The sequence below is a fragment of the Nicotiana tabacum genome, chromosome 17 (genome assembly GCF_000715075.1).
Source record: "Nicotiana tabacum cultivar K326 chromosome 17, ASM71507v2, whole genome shotgun sequence".
In the NCBI taxonomy this organism is placed as follows: Eukaryota; Viridiplantae; Streptophyta; class Magnoliopsida; order Solanales; family Solanaceae; genus Nicotiana; species Nicotiana tabacum.
Window position 1 is genome coordinate 20,417,954 of NC_134096.1, and position 16,551 is coordinate 20,434,504.

The following is a 16,551-nucleotide window of genomic DNA, read 5'->3' on the forward strand; positions in this document are numbered from 1 at the left end:
CTCCTAGTTGCCTTTACTTCTTAAATCTCCGTTGTTAGCTTATATTATTGAATTGTTTACTTGCCATTTACTTCCTTGTTTTCCCATATTTAGACTACGCTATACTCTGTTTAGTTTCTTTTCTCCTAGTAGGTGTCTTGACCTGGCCTTGTCATTACTCTACCGAGGTTAGGCTTGATATTTACTAGGTACTGTTGTGGTATACTCATACTCTGCTTCTGCATATTTTATGCAGATCCAGGTACATCTGCCTGTGCTGGAAGCCAGTGATTGATTAGTTACTTTTGGAGACTTCAAGATATACCTACCCGACATTCGCAGGCCCCGAAGTCACCTTATGCTTTTAGATATTCTATTGTTTATTTCTTGTCCTAAAACAGTATTGTAGTCCGAGACTATTAGTACATTCTTGTAGAGCTTATGACTCGGTTCCACCATGTTTTGGGGAGTTGTTCACAGTTGTACTGTTGAGTTTTATTATGATAGTTTAATGGTTAAATTGAGGTTTTATTATTATTTCTGTTATTTTTCAATGTATGTTAGGCTTACCTAGTCTTAAAGACTAAGTGTCATCACGATATCCTAAGGTGGGAGATTGAGGTCCTGACAAGTTGGTATCAGAGCTCTAGGTTTATAGGTGTTACGAGTCATAAGAAAGCTTATTAGAGTCTTGTGGATCGGTACGGAGACGTCTGTACTTATTTTCGAGACGCTACAAAACTACTACGAAATTCCACTTCTTTGATTCCTTATCGTGCGAATTTGTTGATTTCAAAATCTGAGTCTTTGTCTTTTTATTCTCTCATATGTAGTGAGGACACGCACTGCTGGATCTGATGATCAGACACACGCTCCCTTGCTAGAGCCGCGCGAGAACGTAGACGGGGTAGAGGCCAAAGAGGGGCACATGGTGCAGCCAGAGCACCTGCCCGAGCAGCAACTGAGGAGCCACCACTAGCTCCGGTTGGGGGACAGGAACCCGAGACGCCTGTTGTTGCCCCTGGACTTCAGGAGACCATAGCATAGTTCTTGAGCATGTTGTGCACTCTAGCTCAGGCGGGATTGATTCCCCTTGCACCAGCCACATATCAGGTTGGAGGAGGAGCTCAGACTCCCGCGGCCTACACTCCAGAGCAGCGGGTCCATATTGATCAGGTCTTGGGTGTCATGCCAGCACAACCAGTTATTCCAGTTCAGCCTGAGATTAGGCCAACGGCTTCTGAGGAGGAGAAAATGAGGCTTGAGAGGCTCAAGAAGTATGATCCTCCTACTTTTAGTAGCGCAACTACCGAGGAACTATAGGGGTTTCTAGAGAAATGCGACCGTATTCTCCACACCATGGGTATTGTGGAGGTGAACAGAGTCGCTTTTACCATATTTCAGCTCTCAGAAGCAGCGTATCAGTAGTGGAAGGGTTAGAGGAGGGTAGACCAGCTGATGTATCCCAACTCACTTGGGCTCAATTTTTAGAGATATTTTTGAGAGAGTTTGTTCCTAGACCCTTCAGGATGAATGGCGCACAGAGTTTCAACAGCTGCGCCAGGGGACTATGACAGTGTCAGAGTATGCTATCAGATTCAGTGAGTTATCCCGACATATACCTACTTTGGTTTCTACAGTCAGAGAGCGAGTCTACAAATTCATCGAGGGCTTAACTATGGTATTAGATTCAGCATGGATCGAGAGTTGGAGATGGATACTCTGTATCAATAGGTGGTAGAGATTACGCGGATGTTGGAGGATATGAGGGGCTATGAGAGAGAGGACGAGGAGGCCAAAAGGCCTCGAGACTTGTGAGGATATAGTGGTGCACGTGCTCCAGTTGCAGCTCATCACGGCAGAGGCTATGTGAGCCGCCCAGTTCATGCAACACTTTCAGTTACTAGCGGTGCTCCTGCTATTCTAAGTCCCAGGTTACCCATTTTGCTCAGCCATTTCTAGTGCACCTCCTACATGGGGTGCCTTTAGTGGTCAGTCTAGCTTGACCAGGCCAGGGTCAGTTTCAGCAGCCATTCCCACCGAGAGCTTATTTTGATTGTGGGGATACTAGACATATGGTGAGGGACTACCCCGACCCAGGAGGGGTGCAACTCCATAGACCACACATGCTCCACGTATTCCACAGGGTCCACAGACTTCACAAGCCATAGTTGCTGCTCCAATTGCCACTCCACCCGCCCAACTAGCTAGATATGGAGGCAAGCGGGTAGAGGTTTCCATAGAGGGGGAGGCCAGGCCAGATTTTATGCTTTTCTGGGTAGGACGAAGACGGTCGCATCAGACGCAATTATCACAGATATTGTTCCGGTTTGTCATAGAGATGCATCAATATTATTTGATCCAGGCTCTATTTATTCATATATGTCATCTTACTTTGCCTCGTATTTGGATATATCTCGTGTGAGTTTTCCTGTATATGTGTCCATACATGTGGGAGATTTTATTATTGTGGACCGTGTTTACCGGTCATGTTTATTTGTTATTGGTGGTTTTGAGACCAGAGTTGATCTAATATTACTCAATATGGTAGGCTTTGATGTGATCTTGGGCATGAACTGGTTGTCTCCCCATCATGCTATTTTGGATTGTCACGCCAAGACTGTGACATTGGCTATGCCAGGTTTGCCGCGGTTAGAGTGGATGGGTACATTGGATTACATTCCTAGTAAAGTTGTGCCCTTTCTGAAGGCGCAACGGATGGTTGAGAAAGGGTGTGATGCATATCTAGCCTTTGTGAGGGATGTCAATACTGACACTCCCACCGTTGAGTCAGTTCCTATAGTGAGAGACTCCCCAGATGTATTCCCAACGGATCTTCCACGCATGCCCCCCGATAGAGATATCGATTTTGGTATTGGCCTGGTGCCTGTCACTCAACTCATTTCTATTCCACCATATCGTATGGCACCAGTGGAGTTGAATGAGTTAAATGAACAACTGCAAAAGTTGCTTGATAAGGGTTTCATCCAGCCTGGTGTGTCACCTTGGGGTGCTCTGATTCTGTTTGTAAAGAAGAAGAATGGCTCGATGCGGATGCGTATTGATTATAGGCAGTTGAACAAGGTTACAGGGAAGAATAAGTACCCATTACCTAGCATTGATGACTTATTTGACCAGCTTTAGGGTGCTAGAGTGTTCTCGAAGATTGATTTGAGGTCAGGGTATCATCAGCTGAAGATTCAGGATCCGAATATGCAGAAGATTTCCTTCAGGACTCGATATGGTCATTATGAGTTTCTAGTGATGTCATTTGGGTTGACCAACACCCCAACAATATTTATGCACCTGATAAACATCGTATTCCAGCCATATCTTGACTCATTTGCCATTGTGTTTATCGATGACATCTTGGTGTACTCCCGCATTCGGGAGGATCATGAGCATCAACTGAGGATCGTGCCCCAAATCTTGAGGGAGAAGAAGTTGTACGCAAAATTCTCTAAGTGTGAATTATGGCTTGATTCGGTGGCGTTTTTGGGTCATGTGGTATCTAGTGAGGGAATCAAAGTAGATCACAAGAAGATTGAGGCAGTTTAGAGTTGGCCTTGACTGTCTTCAGCTACTGAGATTCGGAGTTTCCTTGGTTTGGCCGAATATTATCATTGTTTGGTAGAGGGTTTCTTATCCATTATAGCATCTTTGACTAGACTGACCCAGAAAGGTGCTCATTTCAAATGGTCTAAGGAGTTTGAGGCGAACTTTCAAAAGATCAAGATTGCATTGACTACAGTCCTAGTGTTGGTGTTGCCTACGGGTTCGGGGTCTTACACTATGTATTGTGACGCATCGCGTGTTGGGCTTGGCGCAGTGTTGATGCAAGACGGTAGGGTGATTGCCTATGCGTCTTGGCATTTGAAGGTACATGAGAAGAATTATTTGGTCCATGACTTGGAATAGGTAGCTATTGTTCATGCATTGAAGAATTGGAGGTATTATCTATACGATGTCCCATGCGAGGTCTATACCGACCATCGGAGTCTCCAACATCTATCCAAGCAGAAAGATCTTAATTTGCGACAGTTGAGGTGGTTAGAGTTGTTGAAAGAATATGATATCACTATTTTGTCTCTCTGATACTAACTTATCACGACACAAAATCCACCTAGTCATTATGGCACCTAACCAAACCTGTCAGGTAAGCCAATTAATAACTATCCAATTTAATTAAGATTTTTTAAGAAAAGAAATGAAACTACAATTGCTTTTATACAATAATTTCCAAGAACTGATAGTACAAATTATGAGCTTTTAAGATTTAGAATTTACAAAGCTGGTATGAAATAAAGTACATCATCTGTTTGAAATATACATAAACAAATTAAAATTCTAAAGCTACAAAGATCAAGAGGCAGCTATGACCGGGAGGCAGGTACATCTTCAAATCCAGCTCCCGCCGTACACAGCAACATCATCATCCAACATCTGCACGCAAGGTGCAGAAGTATAGTATGAGTACAACTGACCTCATGCACTCAATAAGTAATAAACATAACCTTAGGTTAAAAGTAGTGACAATATGGAACAAAGGTTAGAGTCCAACACTAATAGCCAACAATAGTTCGTAACAACATAATAAAAGTAATAAAAGAAATAAGAGATATAATGCTCAGCTCGTTCACAGTTCCGAAAAATAGGCATGCTTTTCAAGTATATCAGTGAAAACCAAAATCTTTTACCGAAATCACCAAAATATGAGTAAGTTTGTAAACTTGTGATTTTTCCCAAAACTTTCAATAAGTAAATGTTTCATTTTCAAATGGCATGGGGAAAATACATCTCTATGCCTACATGTCAATGTGTATGTGAAGTCATGAATGACGCAATACTGTACATCATGAGGAAAATGCATCTCTATGCATGTATGTCAAGTGCGCATGTTGAATGCAATGCAACTCAGTGATAAAACCATATGCATACTCTCAGAGTACTCAATCTCACTATCTCATACTTTTCACTCATCACGCTCAATCGCTCAACACACTCAGTCACTTAGCACTGAACATGGCAGATCCAAGCCTTACCACTCTCAGTAACTCAGCACTGTACAGGGTAGATCCAGCATAAATAAATCAATAGTAACTGTGCTCACTGTGGGTGTGCAGACTCCAGAGGGGCATATCCTGCCCAAGCGCTATAATAAGCCAATCATGGCATGAATAAATAAAACATGTTGCAACGTGCAAGCCGATCTCATCATGAATCAATAATACAGGGCAGATCTAACCCCAAGAATAATAAATCCTGCTACGACGTGCAACCCGATCCCATAATTATTCTCACAATCAGGCCCTCGGCCTCACTCAGTCACCAATCTCTCCAGTCTCTCGGGCTCACAATGTCATGAAAATCAGCCCAAAATGATGATATGATGTATCAATAAATAGCAACAGAGACTGAGATATGATATGCAAATGAACGAGTATGACTGAGTATGTAACTGCAATTTAAGCAAATAACTCACAACAGATATGACCTCAGTGGGTCCCGACAGAATAATGTATGAAGCCTAAACATGGTTTCTAACATGGATCACAGCTCAATTACTTTAGCACGTAGAGATTTCATGGATACAAATAAGATTAGGTAACTACATAGTACCATAGAAATAACCGAGTCACAATACACACGGTGCACGCCCACACGCCTGTCACCTACATGTGCGTCACCTCAACACCAAATACATATCACATGTATTCAGGGGTTCATACCCTCAACACCAAGTTTAGAAGTGTTACTTACTTCGAACAAGCCAAATCCAATATCGAACAAGCCAAACGATACTCCAACATGCCATCCCGCGCCAACCGACCTCCGAACGGCTCGAAACTAGCCAAAACCAACTCAAATACATCAAATAATGCCTAAGAAAAAAATTCAAATTATAAAGGTCAAATCTTTAATCAAAAGCCCAAAGTCAACCAAAAAGTTAAACCTAGGCCCGCACCTCGAAATCCAACAAAACTCACAAAATCCGACAAGCTATTCAATTACGAGTCCAACCATACTAGTTTCACTCAAATCCAACTCCGAATCGATGTTCAAAACTCAAAAATTCACTTTATGAATTTAGACAAAAAAACCCCAATTTTCTCTTTAAAATTCACAATTCAATTACCAAAAATGAAGATTAATTCGTGAAATATAATCACAAACGAGTTAAGAATGCTTACCCCAATCCACATGATGAATTTTCTCTCCCAAGCCACCCAAACCGAGCTCCAAAAATCCAAAAATAGGTAAAAAAATATCAAACCCTCAAACTTAAAGCATTCTGCCCAACATTGTTCGTATTTGCGGATAGTAGGTCGCTTCTGCGACGTTCACTTATGTGGAAAAATTCTTCGCTTATGCGAAAGCAGCTTGTCCTAGTACCCCTCTCACCTGCGATAAAACCATTTCGCTCTTGCGAAGCTCGTCGCGTCTGCACTCCAATTCATCGCACATGTGGTGTCGCAGGTGCGCCAATCTTCTCGCTGCTGCGACCACAGTGCCAGCCCTCCAGTTCCGCTTCTATGCCTCATTCCTTATACCCGCGACTCTCACACATGCGCCCAGTAGTTTGCAGGTGCAACCATACCAGACTTTGCCCAGATCCAGCCTCATTCACCAAATGCAACATACGACAAAAATGATATGAACCTCATCCGAAACTCATTCGAGCCCCTCGGGACCCCGTCCAAATATACCAACAAGTCCCATGAAATAACACGGACCTACTCGAGGCCTCAAAATACGCATAATAATATTTAAATGATGAATCGCACCTCAAATCGAACTCAATGAACTTTTGAACTTTCGATTTCCAATGTGGTGGCCGATGCCTTGAGTAGAAAGGCAGAGAGTTTGGGTAGTTTGGCATATTACCGGCAACTGAGAGGCCCCTAGCCATGGATGTTCAGGCTTTGGCCCATCAATTTGTTAGATTAGATATTTCGGAGCCTAGTCAGGTTCTTGCTTGCGTGGTTTCTCGGTCTTCCTTAAGGACACGGTACATCATGGCGATGCCAATGTGGTTTCTATTGGAGATGACGAGGTGTTGCGGATGCAGTGCCGGTTATGTGTGCCCAATATGGATGGGTTGCATGAGTTGATTCTTGAGGAGGCCCATAGTTCGCGGTACTCCATTCATCCGGGTGCCGCTAAGATGTATTAGGATTTGAGATAACATTATTGGTGGAGGAGAATCAAGAAAGATATAGTGGCGTGTGTGGCTTGGTGCCTGAACTGTCAGCAGGTGAAGTACGGGCAGTAGAGGTCAGGCAGTTTGTTTCAGAGAGTTAAGATTCTCGAGTGGAAGTGGGAGCGTGTTACCATGGATTTCATTGTTGGGCTCCCACAGACTTTGAAGAAATTTGACGCGCAACATGGGTGATTGTGGACAGGTTGACCAAGTCGGCTCATTTTATTCTAGTGGTGACTATCTATTCTTCTGAGCAGTTGGCTCTGATCTATATTCGTGAGATTATTCGTCTCTACGGTGTGCCGATGTCCATTATCTTCGATCGAGGCATGCAGTTCACACACATTTTTGGAGGGCCGTGCAATACGAGTTAGGCACCGGGTTGAGTTGAGTACATCATTTCACCCCCAGATGGACGGGCAATCCGAGCACACCATTCAGATCTTAGAGGATATGCTTCGTGCTTGTGTTATGGATTTCTGGGATTCTTGGGATCAGTTATTGTCTCTTGCAGAGTTTGCCTACAACAACAACTACCAATCGAGTATTCAAATGGCTCCTTATGAGGCCTTATATGGGAGACAATATCATTCTCCAATTGGTTGGTTTGAGCCGGGAGAGGCTAGGTTGTTGGACACTGATTTGGTTTGGGATGCCTTTGATAAAGTCAAGTTGATTCAGGATCGTCTTCGTACAGCTCAGTCTAGACAGAAGAGTTGCGCTAATCGGAGGCCTCGTGATGTAGCATTTATGGTAGGAGAGAGAGTTTTGTTGCGGATTTCACCCATGAAGGGTGTGATGAGGTTCGGGAAGAAGGGCAAGTTGAGCCCTAGGTATATTGGCTCTTTTGAGATCCTTGAGAGAGTTGGTGAGGTGGCCTAAATAAATATGTTTTGTAAGAGCATCATGGAATGCATGTTTGATAAAATAAATTAATATTTATAAATATAATATCATAACATTATTCAAATATTTGACAAAACTAATCTATGAATTCTAATAAAAAAATGAACAACATGCAATGTGAATTAACAAAATATAACACAATTTTAAAATCCAAAAAAAAGTCTAACATATGTCAAAAACCGCAATAATAAAAATAAGTTCCAATACAACTTAAAATTAGGAAACATAATAAGTTTATAACCTCATTCAACAACGAAATTGTACTTTAAGGACATCACTCATTATATGGCAAGTTTATTAATGACTCATTATTTCTAATATTAGGGGGTGTAGTTTCAAAAACTAGAACAATAACGCAGTTACGTAAAATAAAAAAATAAAACAAATAAGAAATAAAATATACGAGCAATTACATGAAATCACAAAAAGTAAAGGTAGAAAAATAAAAGATAAATAATGTACAAAGAAAAATATATTTTAAAATTTTAAAATAAAAAAAAAGTGATTGCGTAATTGCACAGTGTAATTACCACGCCGACCAAGTAATGCTAGACAAACACGTCAAATTGTAAAATTACACCTAGTTACATTAAAATTCAATTTTTAGATGGCTTTCCAAACAAACTCTTAAGGTTTCATATTACAATTTAGATGTGCTTTACAAACTCAAACACTATATGATGTAGGCAACTTGATACTCCTTAAGTCCATTCACCAAGCAGAATGATGGGTTGTTTGAATTCTTGAAATGATGCTTAATTCTGATTTAAAGCTTTACCATTTGAGGACGAACTGGTAACTGAAATCTTCCTTGATCCAATTATGTTGGGACTTTAACTTTTTCAGAAGCTACTATTTTTCATCATCTTTGTTCCTTTACTCTTTTCATTTGCCATAAATGAATCCAAGTTGCTTACTCTTTATTATATTTGATTTCATTCTTATGTAAGATTTTCATAGCATACTTTTTAACTTAGTGTGTAAGCTGAAGTTTTTGATGTCTGCACTGTTTTTTCTACGCTTCCAGATGTAGCGAAAGGTATATGGGCAAAGGGTCGTTCCGAAATTAAAAAAAATACCAGCTTGGATAAGGAGAGAAACAAGAGAATACCAACCTGGTAGTTTAATTTTATTCATATTTCATATATATCCCATTGAGTAAAATATATTATCTGGTGTTGAGATAAACAAGCCATACTAATACTTGAAATAGGTTGCTTAAACATAGGTTCTTTCTCAGTATGCTTGTTTTCTTTTAGTAATATTTTATTTTATGGTACTTTACAGTATGACTAAAGAATTGAGAAGGTAATTTTTATTTTCATCATGCATTAAATATGTACTTTCCTTATAAGAAAGTTTCTTTTGTAGTTTAAGGCTAAGCAAATAACCTATAAAATTAGTTATCTCTAAAATTCAGGGCTTCTCACAAAATAAACGTGTCTTTCCTACCCCTTTTATTTACTTTTTGTATACATTTTGGCCAGAACTCAAAATCTAACAAATGTTGCCCTGATAATTAGAGAAAAGATAAGTATATTTACGTAAAGGCCAAATACCTGTGCGACCCATTAAACTTGGCTCCAGTTTCCATTTTGACACTTCAACTAAGGCCAGTACCTATTGAGCACTCCAACTTATTTGAAAGTGTGCCTATTAAACACAAAGTATGCCATGACAAAAACAAGTATTTCTCACTTTCTCAAAGCGAGTGAACTCATACCAAACCATATTTTTTTCTTTTTTTAATTATTTGAAAACACATTTTTAATCCGAAAGGACCTCACCAACTCCACGACATAACACTGTGAACCACCGGTAGCGTGAACCCAAAACGCCATAACCACCAGCTTCAATGTCTCTATCTTTCCTTACAAAAATCAGAACTATCTTCAACAACACAAAACACATACAGCTGCACCACCAGTTTCACCAAAACTCGACAATCGTCTTACCTCACCTTCACCCAAAAATCTCATGCACAGAAAAAATTACCATTAACACAAAACAAAAACCTCCCTTTCAAATTCTTCAATTTCGTCAAACATAAACAGAGGAATCAAAAGTATACACAACTATTTAAACAATTCACATTCTTCCCCTCAATAAAAGTCATTGGAACTTGAATTTTTCTTAAATTTCAATCAAAAAATAAGATTTTGAATTTTTGTTAACAAAAAAAACTTAAATCATAAAATAATTAAAACCCATAAAGGAAAAGAAAAAAGAAAAAAAAGAGAGGAAACCCAAGAAATTTGAGAAAAGCTTGGGATATTTATTTACGTTCTCAAAGGGAAAGGGAACCATAAATTTGGGGAAAACATCAGTATATTCGAGTGAGTCCTCTTATCTTTCTGCCTCGTCCAAGTATCAAATTAAGCATAATTTTTGGTGAAGACAATGTTGATGGTAGTTACGGTCGAAAGTGATTGAGTAGTTTTTATCTGTACACAGGTGAGGATTGCCTAACAATGAATGGTGAATGAGGAGGAGCTGGGAAGATGAGGGCGGAGAGACGATGGAACTACTTAGGTGGGGGAGGGGATTTTATGTGGAAATAAAATTTTTTTTTTCCTTAAGATTATTTGGACCCAAATGCGACGTGTCTTTGTCTCATTCGTCACTTTGCCACCGCATTCGCGTGTGACTAACACACACTTTATTTTTTTGACTGGCAGTAAGTGAGGTGTTTAATAAATATACTTTTAAATAAGTTGGAGTGTTCAATAGGTACCGCCCTTAGTTAAAGTGTCAAAATAAAAACTGGAGCCAAGTTTAAGGGGCAGCACAAGTTGGCCTTAGTTAAATCTAATTCAGTGGGGGCCCAAGAAGCCCAACCCGGGTACGGTTTCTGAGCTTTAAAAACATCACTCGGTGCATTTCTAAAACCCTAACGCTTCGCTTCTTTTATTCTGCGCAGCCAGGGTTTTAGCGAAGCTCTCTCGTCTTTTTAAGGTTAGGTCTGTTCTATTTTTCTGCCTATTATTTATATATATTCATACAAATCAATTGTATTCTAGTTGGTGTTTTGTCAGTGATTTGTTGAAAAACACAATCTAATTACCTTGTGAATTGATTTTACTTGAGTTTGAATTATGAGATTTATTTGTTTTTATTTACTAATTAATTGATATCATAACTTTTTCTTCCCTTTTTTAATCTCGTCTATGTGGTATTGTCCTTTTGTTTTTGTATATTAGATTTCAACTGTTCTACTAATTGGTTGCAGCCTATACGATTTATTTTTTTTATTTGTTAATTCGATTTGATTTGCTACACTTAGATTTTGATCTATTGATGAATTTTTAAAACGGATTTTTATGATATGTACACTTGGAAGTCAATTGAATAATGAATCTATGACTATTAGAAACTCTATAGGTTCTGGTATGTTTGGTATGATAGAAAATGTTTTCCTTTTTATTCCGTGTTTGATTTGTAACTGAACTTTTTGCTAAGAATTTGTGAAAGATTGATAGTATCGTTTTGATGAAAATTTATAGATGTCCAGATTGATGGCTGATTGTTGAAAAGGAAAATGAATTCTGTCTATGGAAGTTACATTCCTGGAACATCTTTTCCTTGGAAATGTTTTTGGTTAATCAAACACCAAAAGATAAATATCTTCGTAGTCCCTCATTCCACCCCCAAAATTTACGTATTACATGGTCTAGAGTTAAGTTTCACATATTTCAAAGAGAACCATTAGACAAGAGTCTAATTGAAAGTTTGTGTCTTTGTAGAAATTATTTTGGTTTCAATGACTATCAAAATTTAATTCTTGGTTTTCTGTTCTTGTGATGATCTTCAGTTTTTAAGGAATCATGGGTAAAGAGAAGGTTCACATCAACATTGTGGTCATTGGCCACGTCGACTCTGGAAAGTCGACCACCACTGGCCATTTGATCTACAAGCTTGGTGGTATTGACAAGCGTGTTATTGAGAGGTTCGAGAAGGAAGCTGCTGAGATGAACAAGAGGTCATTCAAGTATGCCTGGGTGCTTGACAAGCTTAAGGCTGAACGTGAGCGTGGTATCACCATTGATATTGCCTTGTGGAAGTTTGAGACCACTAAGTACTACTGCACTGTGATTGATGCCCCTGGACACAGGGACTTTATCAAGAACATGATCACTGGTACTTCCCAGGCTGATTGTGCTGTTCTTATTATTGACTCTACCACTGGTGGTTTTGAAGCTGGTATTTCCAAGGATGGTCAGACCCGTGAGCACGCATTGCTTGCTTTCACCCTTGGTGTCAAGCAAATGATTTGCTGCTGCAACAAGGTTTACTTTTTTCGATAGCTTATAATTAATTATTATTTTAAACATTTCATGCCATGCTAATTCTGTTATTTTTGGCAGATGGATGCTACCACCCCAAAGTACTCCAAGGCTAGGTATGATGAAATTGTGAAGGAAGTTTCTTCCTATCTCAAGAAGGTTGGTTACAACCCTGACAAGATTCCCTTTGTCCCCATCTCTGGTTTCGAGGGGGACAATATGATTGAGAGGTCTACCAACCTTGACTGGTACAAGGGGCCAACCCTCCTTGAGGCTCTTGACCAGATTAATGAGCCCAAGAGGCCCACAGACAAACCCCTACGTCTTCCACTTCAGGACGTTTACAAGATTGGTGGTATTGGTACCGTCCCTGTTGGTCGTGTTGAAACAGGTGTCCTCAAGCCTGGTATGCTCGTGACCTTTGGGCCTACTGGTCTGACAACTGAAGTCAAGTCTGTAGAGATGCATCACGAAGCTCTCCAGGAGGCACTCCCTGGTGACAATGTTGGGTTCAATGTTAAGAATGTTGCTGTTAAGGATCTCAAGCGTGGTTATGTTGCCTCAAACTCCAAGGATGACCCAGCCAAAGGGGCTGCCAGTTTCACCTCCCAGGTCATCATCATGAACCATCCTGGTCAGATCGGAAATGGATATGCACCAGTTCTCGACTGCCACACTTCCCACATTGCTGTCAAGTTCGCTGAGATCTTGACCAAGATTGACAGACGTTCTGGTAAGGAACTTGAGAAGGAGCCTAAGTTCTTGAAGAATGGTGATGCTGGTATGGTTAAGATGATTCCTACCAAGCCTATGGTTGTTGAGACCTTCTCCGAGTACCCACCATTGGGTCGTTTCGCTGTGAGGGACATGCGTCAGACTGTTGCTGTTGGTGTCATCAAGAATGTCGACAAGAAGGACCCAACCGGTGCCAAGGTCACCAAAGCTGCTCAGAAGAAGAAGTGAGGTTGTGCTTTGATGGGATTCTGTTTGGATGAACTAGTTTTGTTTATTTGCTTCAGTTTTTTCCAATTTTGTTTTGGACATTTAACCAGTGCTGGATATGGCTCAAGAAGCTATTGTCATGGTTCTCTAGCCTCTTTTGAGGATAGTGGAGTAATTTTTGAGCAGCTTTTCTTCGTATTCCTGTTCCCTTCTCATATTTCGTTTCGCAACATGTCACTTTTGGCTGTTCTCCTCAATATTATTTAATAGTAGGGCCTTCGTGTCTGTCATTTGTTAGCAGCAGTTTATTTATCTTAATGTTGCTGATATAGTATAAAGATTGTGAGCTTATTATGATTCTCCTAAATTGCCATAGGAGAATCATAATTGTTTTTGCATTAGATTCAACTTTGTTGGACTGTTTTTCCGAGTAGAATTGTCCCATACTATGATGAATTATTACCTAATCATTCTCCTTGGCAAATACTTCCAGGTTTTGTTACCTTTGTCAAAGTAAGTAGTTGATGTTTCGTTCTCTGTCTTTCTTTTCTTTGTAGGGTTTATCTTTTGTTGTTGCTTACAAAGTGAAAATTTTGTTCAGTAATTTGCCAAGGACAAAATTATTTTTTTGGTTAAGAAAATTTACTGGAAGTTGAACTATTTAGTGATAATACGTGAAGTTTGTTTTAAGTGCATACCTTTTTTGACAGAACAGTTTTAAGTGATAAAGACTTGTATACTAGAATATAAGTCGTGGCGAATTCTTGCTTAGTCATAAAATTTTAAAACTTTGAGGATAAGATAGTTGAACAATGCTCATACTGAGGCACAGTTGGATTGAGAGTTTTTTTTTTGTAGATAGTTGCATTTTCTTGATTGAACAAAAAAGGACACACACAAGTAGTTGTTAATTCAAAATTCACCAAGGCCGCCCAGAAGAAAAAGTGAAATGCTATGGATGGAGATTAGACAAGAGGGGAAGTACAGCTTTAAAAGCAGATGTTACAACCTTTCCTTTTCTTTGGATTGGATAAAGGGGTGGGGCAACACGTCCTTTTCATTGGTTTTAACTTTGTCATTTTTACCAAATTATTTCCAAAATGATCCTATTGTACCCTTATATTTTACTACAAGAAGTTTCAAGTGTGACGAGCATAGAGTAGCATGAAAAACTGATATTTATCCAGTGTTATAGCTTTTACGAGGTCACTCAACTTATAGAAATATCCCACCAAAGTTATTTTTATTTGATTTAGGACAACAAAGTCACCCAACTATTACTTTTTGACTCAAAAAATAAAGAACACTCATTTAGCATGTTATGACATAGTAAAAAATACTTAATGATAAAATTCATTTAACCCATGTCCATTAGATCCATTTATCCCCCCCGATAAGAAAACAAGTCTACTTTGAAATATAATACCCTCTCTTTTACTTTCCCTCATGTCCACTCTATGAATTTTAAAATATCTCTATGGGACTTTAATATGGGACTTTTAAGTTTAAAATACTAAGAATATAAAAACTATGCACGGATAAGTATTTTTCGAATTGCTATGCCTGATAATTAACTAGTTATCCAATTAACGATTCTGTTATTGCATGTATCTATCACAACGAAATGATTCATATATTGGCATTTTGATGTATACAAATAAATTTTCTACTTTCCCTCATATTACTCTTTCTTTTTCACCTTAAAAAACACAAACGTAGAGATTGAATTCAGATTAATAATTTTTTCGAGTGTACATGCATATATCCTGTTGTGCAAAATTGTGTATTGGGGGACAAAATATTTGGAAAAAATATGCCCGGTCGATGAATTTTAAAATGTCTCTTCCTTGTAAATTTTTTTCCACTTAACCATGCTTAACGAATAGAGTATGTATTATAATTTAATTTTGGATTTTTAAGTTTCAAATACTTGGTTTAGATGACCCGTTTTCTCATCGGGTGGAATAAATGGATACAAGGGACCTAGGTTAAATGAGTTTTATCATTATAAATAAAAATATGACATGGCATACCAAATAAGTGTTCTTTATTTTCTAAGTGAAAAAATAATAGTTTGGTGACTTTGTAGTCCTAAACTAAACAAAAATGACTTTGGCGGAATATTCACATAAGTTGAATGACCATCTAGAGAATTAATTCCGGTGGAAATGACACTAGTTAGTGACTTTTAAGCACTTTATTTAAAATATATCCATAATTTATAATGTATTTAAATATTAGCCAATTTCGCTCAAACTTCAGGACACCGTATCCTAGAGTTTAAACCTCAAAGTTCAAACTTCAGGACATCGTGTCCTAAAGCTCGAAAATGTGTCCAAAAGTTCGATTTTATTTTCTGAATTTTAAATTAGTAGTTCAGAAATTCAGGACACTTAATCCTGAATTTCAAATTAGCAACTCAAAAATTCACGATATAGTCCTAAGTTTAGGTGAATTGCCTAATCTTCACATACATTATAAATTGTGGATATATTTTAAATAGTGGGCTTAAAAGTGGCTATTACTGCACTTCGCGGCTTTAACCTTAATCACTAAACTAGTGTTTGGACATAAATTTGATTGAAACTTGGAAAAAGAATTTTTGAAGTTGTGTTGAAAAATAATTTTTGAAAGTTGAGTTGTGTTTGAACATGCATTTTATTTAGAAAAAAAATTGAAGTTTTGTAAGTGGAAGAAAAACTTCCACCCAAAAACTGCCATAAATCAGTTTTTGGGAACTTGAAAAAAAAAATTCAAATTCTTTTAAAAAACTGATCATATTCCATGCAATGTTTTCAAAAAAAAATTGAAAAAAATAGCCAAAATATATAGCCAAACGAGTGCTAAGAATATGGTGTTTTAACTGTTGTTTTTGAAAAGTTTCTCGAGTTCTTTGGAGAAGTTAATGTTTGAACACTTTAAAAACATAAGATTACGTTATATATCATTGAAAATTTACCTGTAATTGTATGTTAGTTATCATCCTTATCATGTTACCAATTAGAGCTTATTATAGAGATTTAAATATAATTATTTGATAAAATAATATAATTGTATAAATGTATTTGTATCGTCAGTATATAAAACTTAAACTCAAAAAAACAAGCGTCTCAAGACGTTAAGCACATTTTAGAACATTTTGTCTCGAAGCCAGAGTAACTCGGGATTTAATCCGATAAAAACGTGTTATCACAAGTTTTGAGAGAGATTGTAAATTTGAAAGTTTAATGTGCAATAGAC

At 38.4% G+C, this 16,551-nt stretch overlaps 1 protein-coding gene across 3 annotated transcripts in view; it reads left to right on the plus strand.

Moving 5' to 3' along the window:
• LOC107764785 (elongation factor 1-alpha-like) overlaps nucleotides 1–13,608 on the plus strand; it is a 52,634-nt gene extending 39,026 nt beyond the window's left edge. The window contains exons 1-3 of one of the 3 annotated variants that reach the window (XM_016658156.2): nucleotides 10,908–11,041; nucleotides 11,898–12,372; nucleotides 12,451–13,608. In XM_016658156.2, coding sequence (XP_016513642.1) covers nucleotides 11,911–12,372; nucleotides 12,451–13,332 — 1,344 coding nt within the window. In that variant the 5' untranslated portion in view covers nucleotides 10,908–11,041; nucleotides 11,898–11,910 and the 3' untranslated portion in view covers nucleotides 13,333–13,608. Of the gene's footprint in view, nucleotides 1–10,907; nucleotides 11,047–11,897; nucleotides 12,373–12,450 lie in introns of those variants that run through there. The other 2 variants (XM_075234077.1, XM_075234076.1) reach the window with 2 other exon arrangements.
• The last annotated feature ends 2,943 nt before the right edge of the window (nucleotides 13,609–16,551 follow it).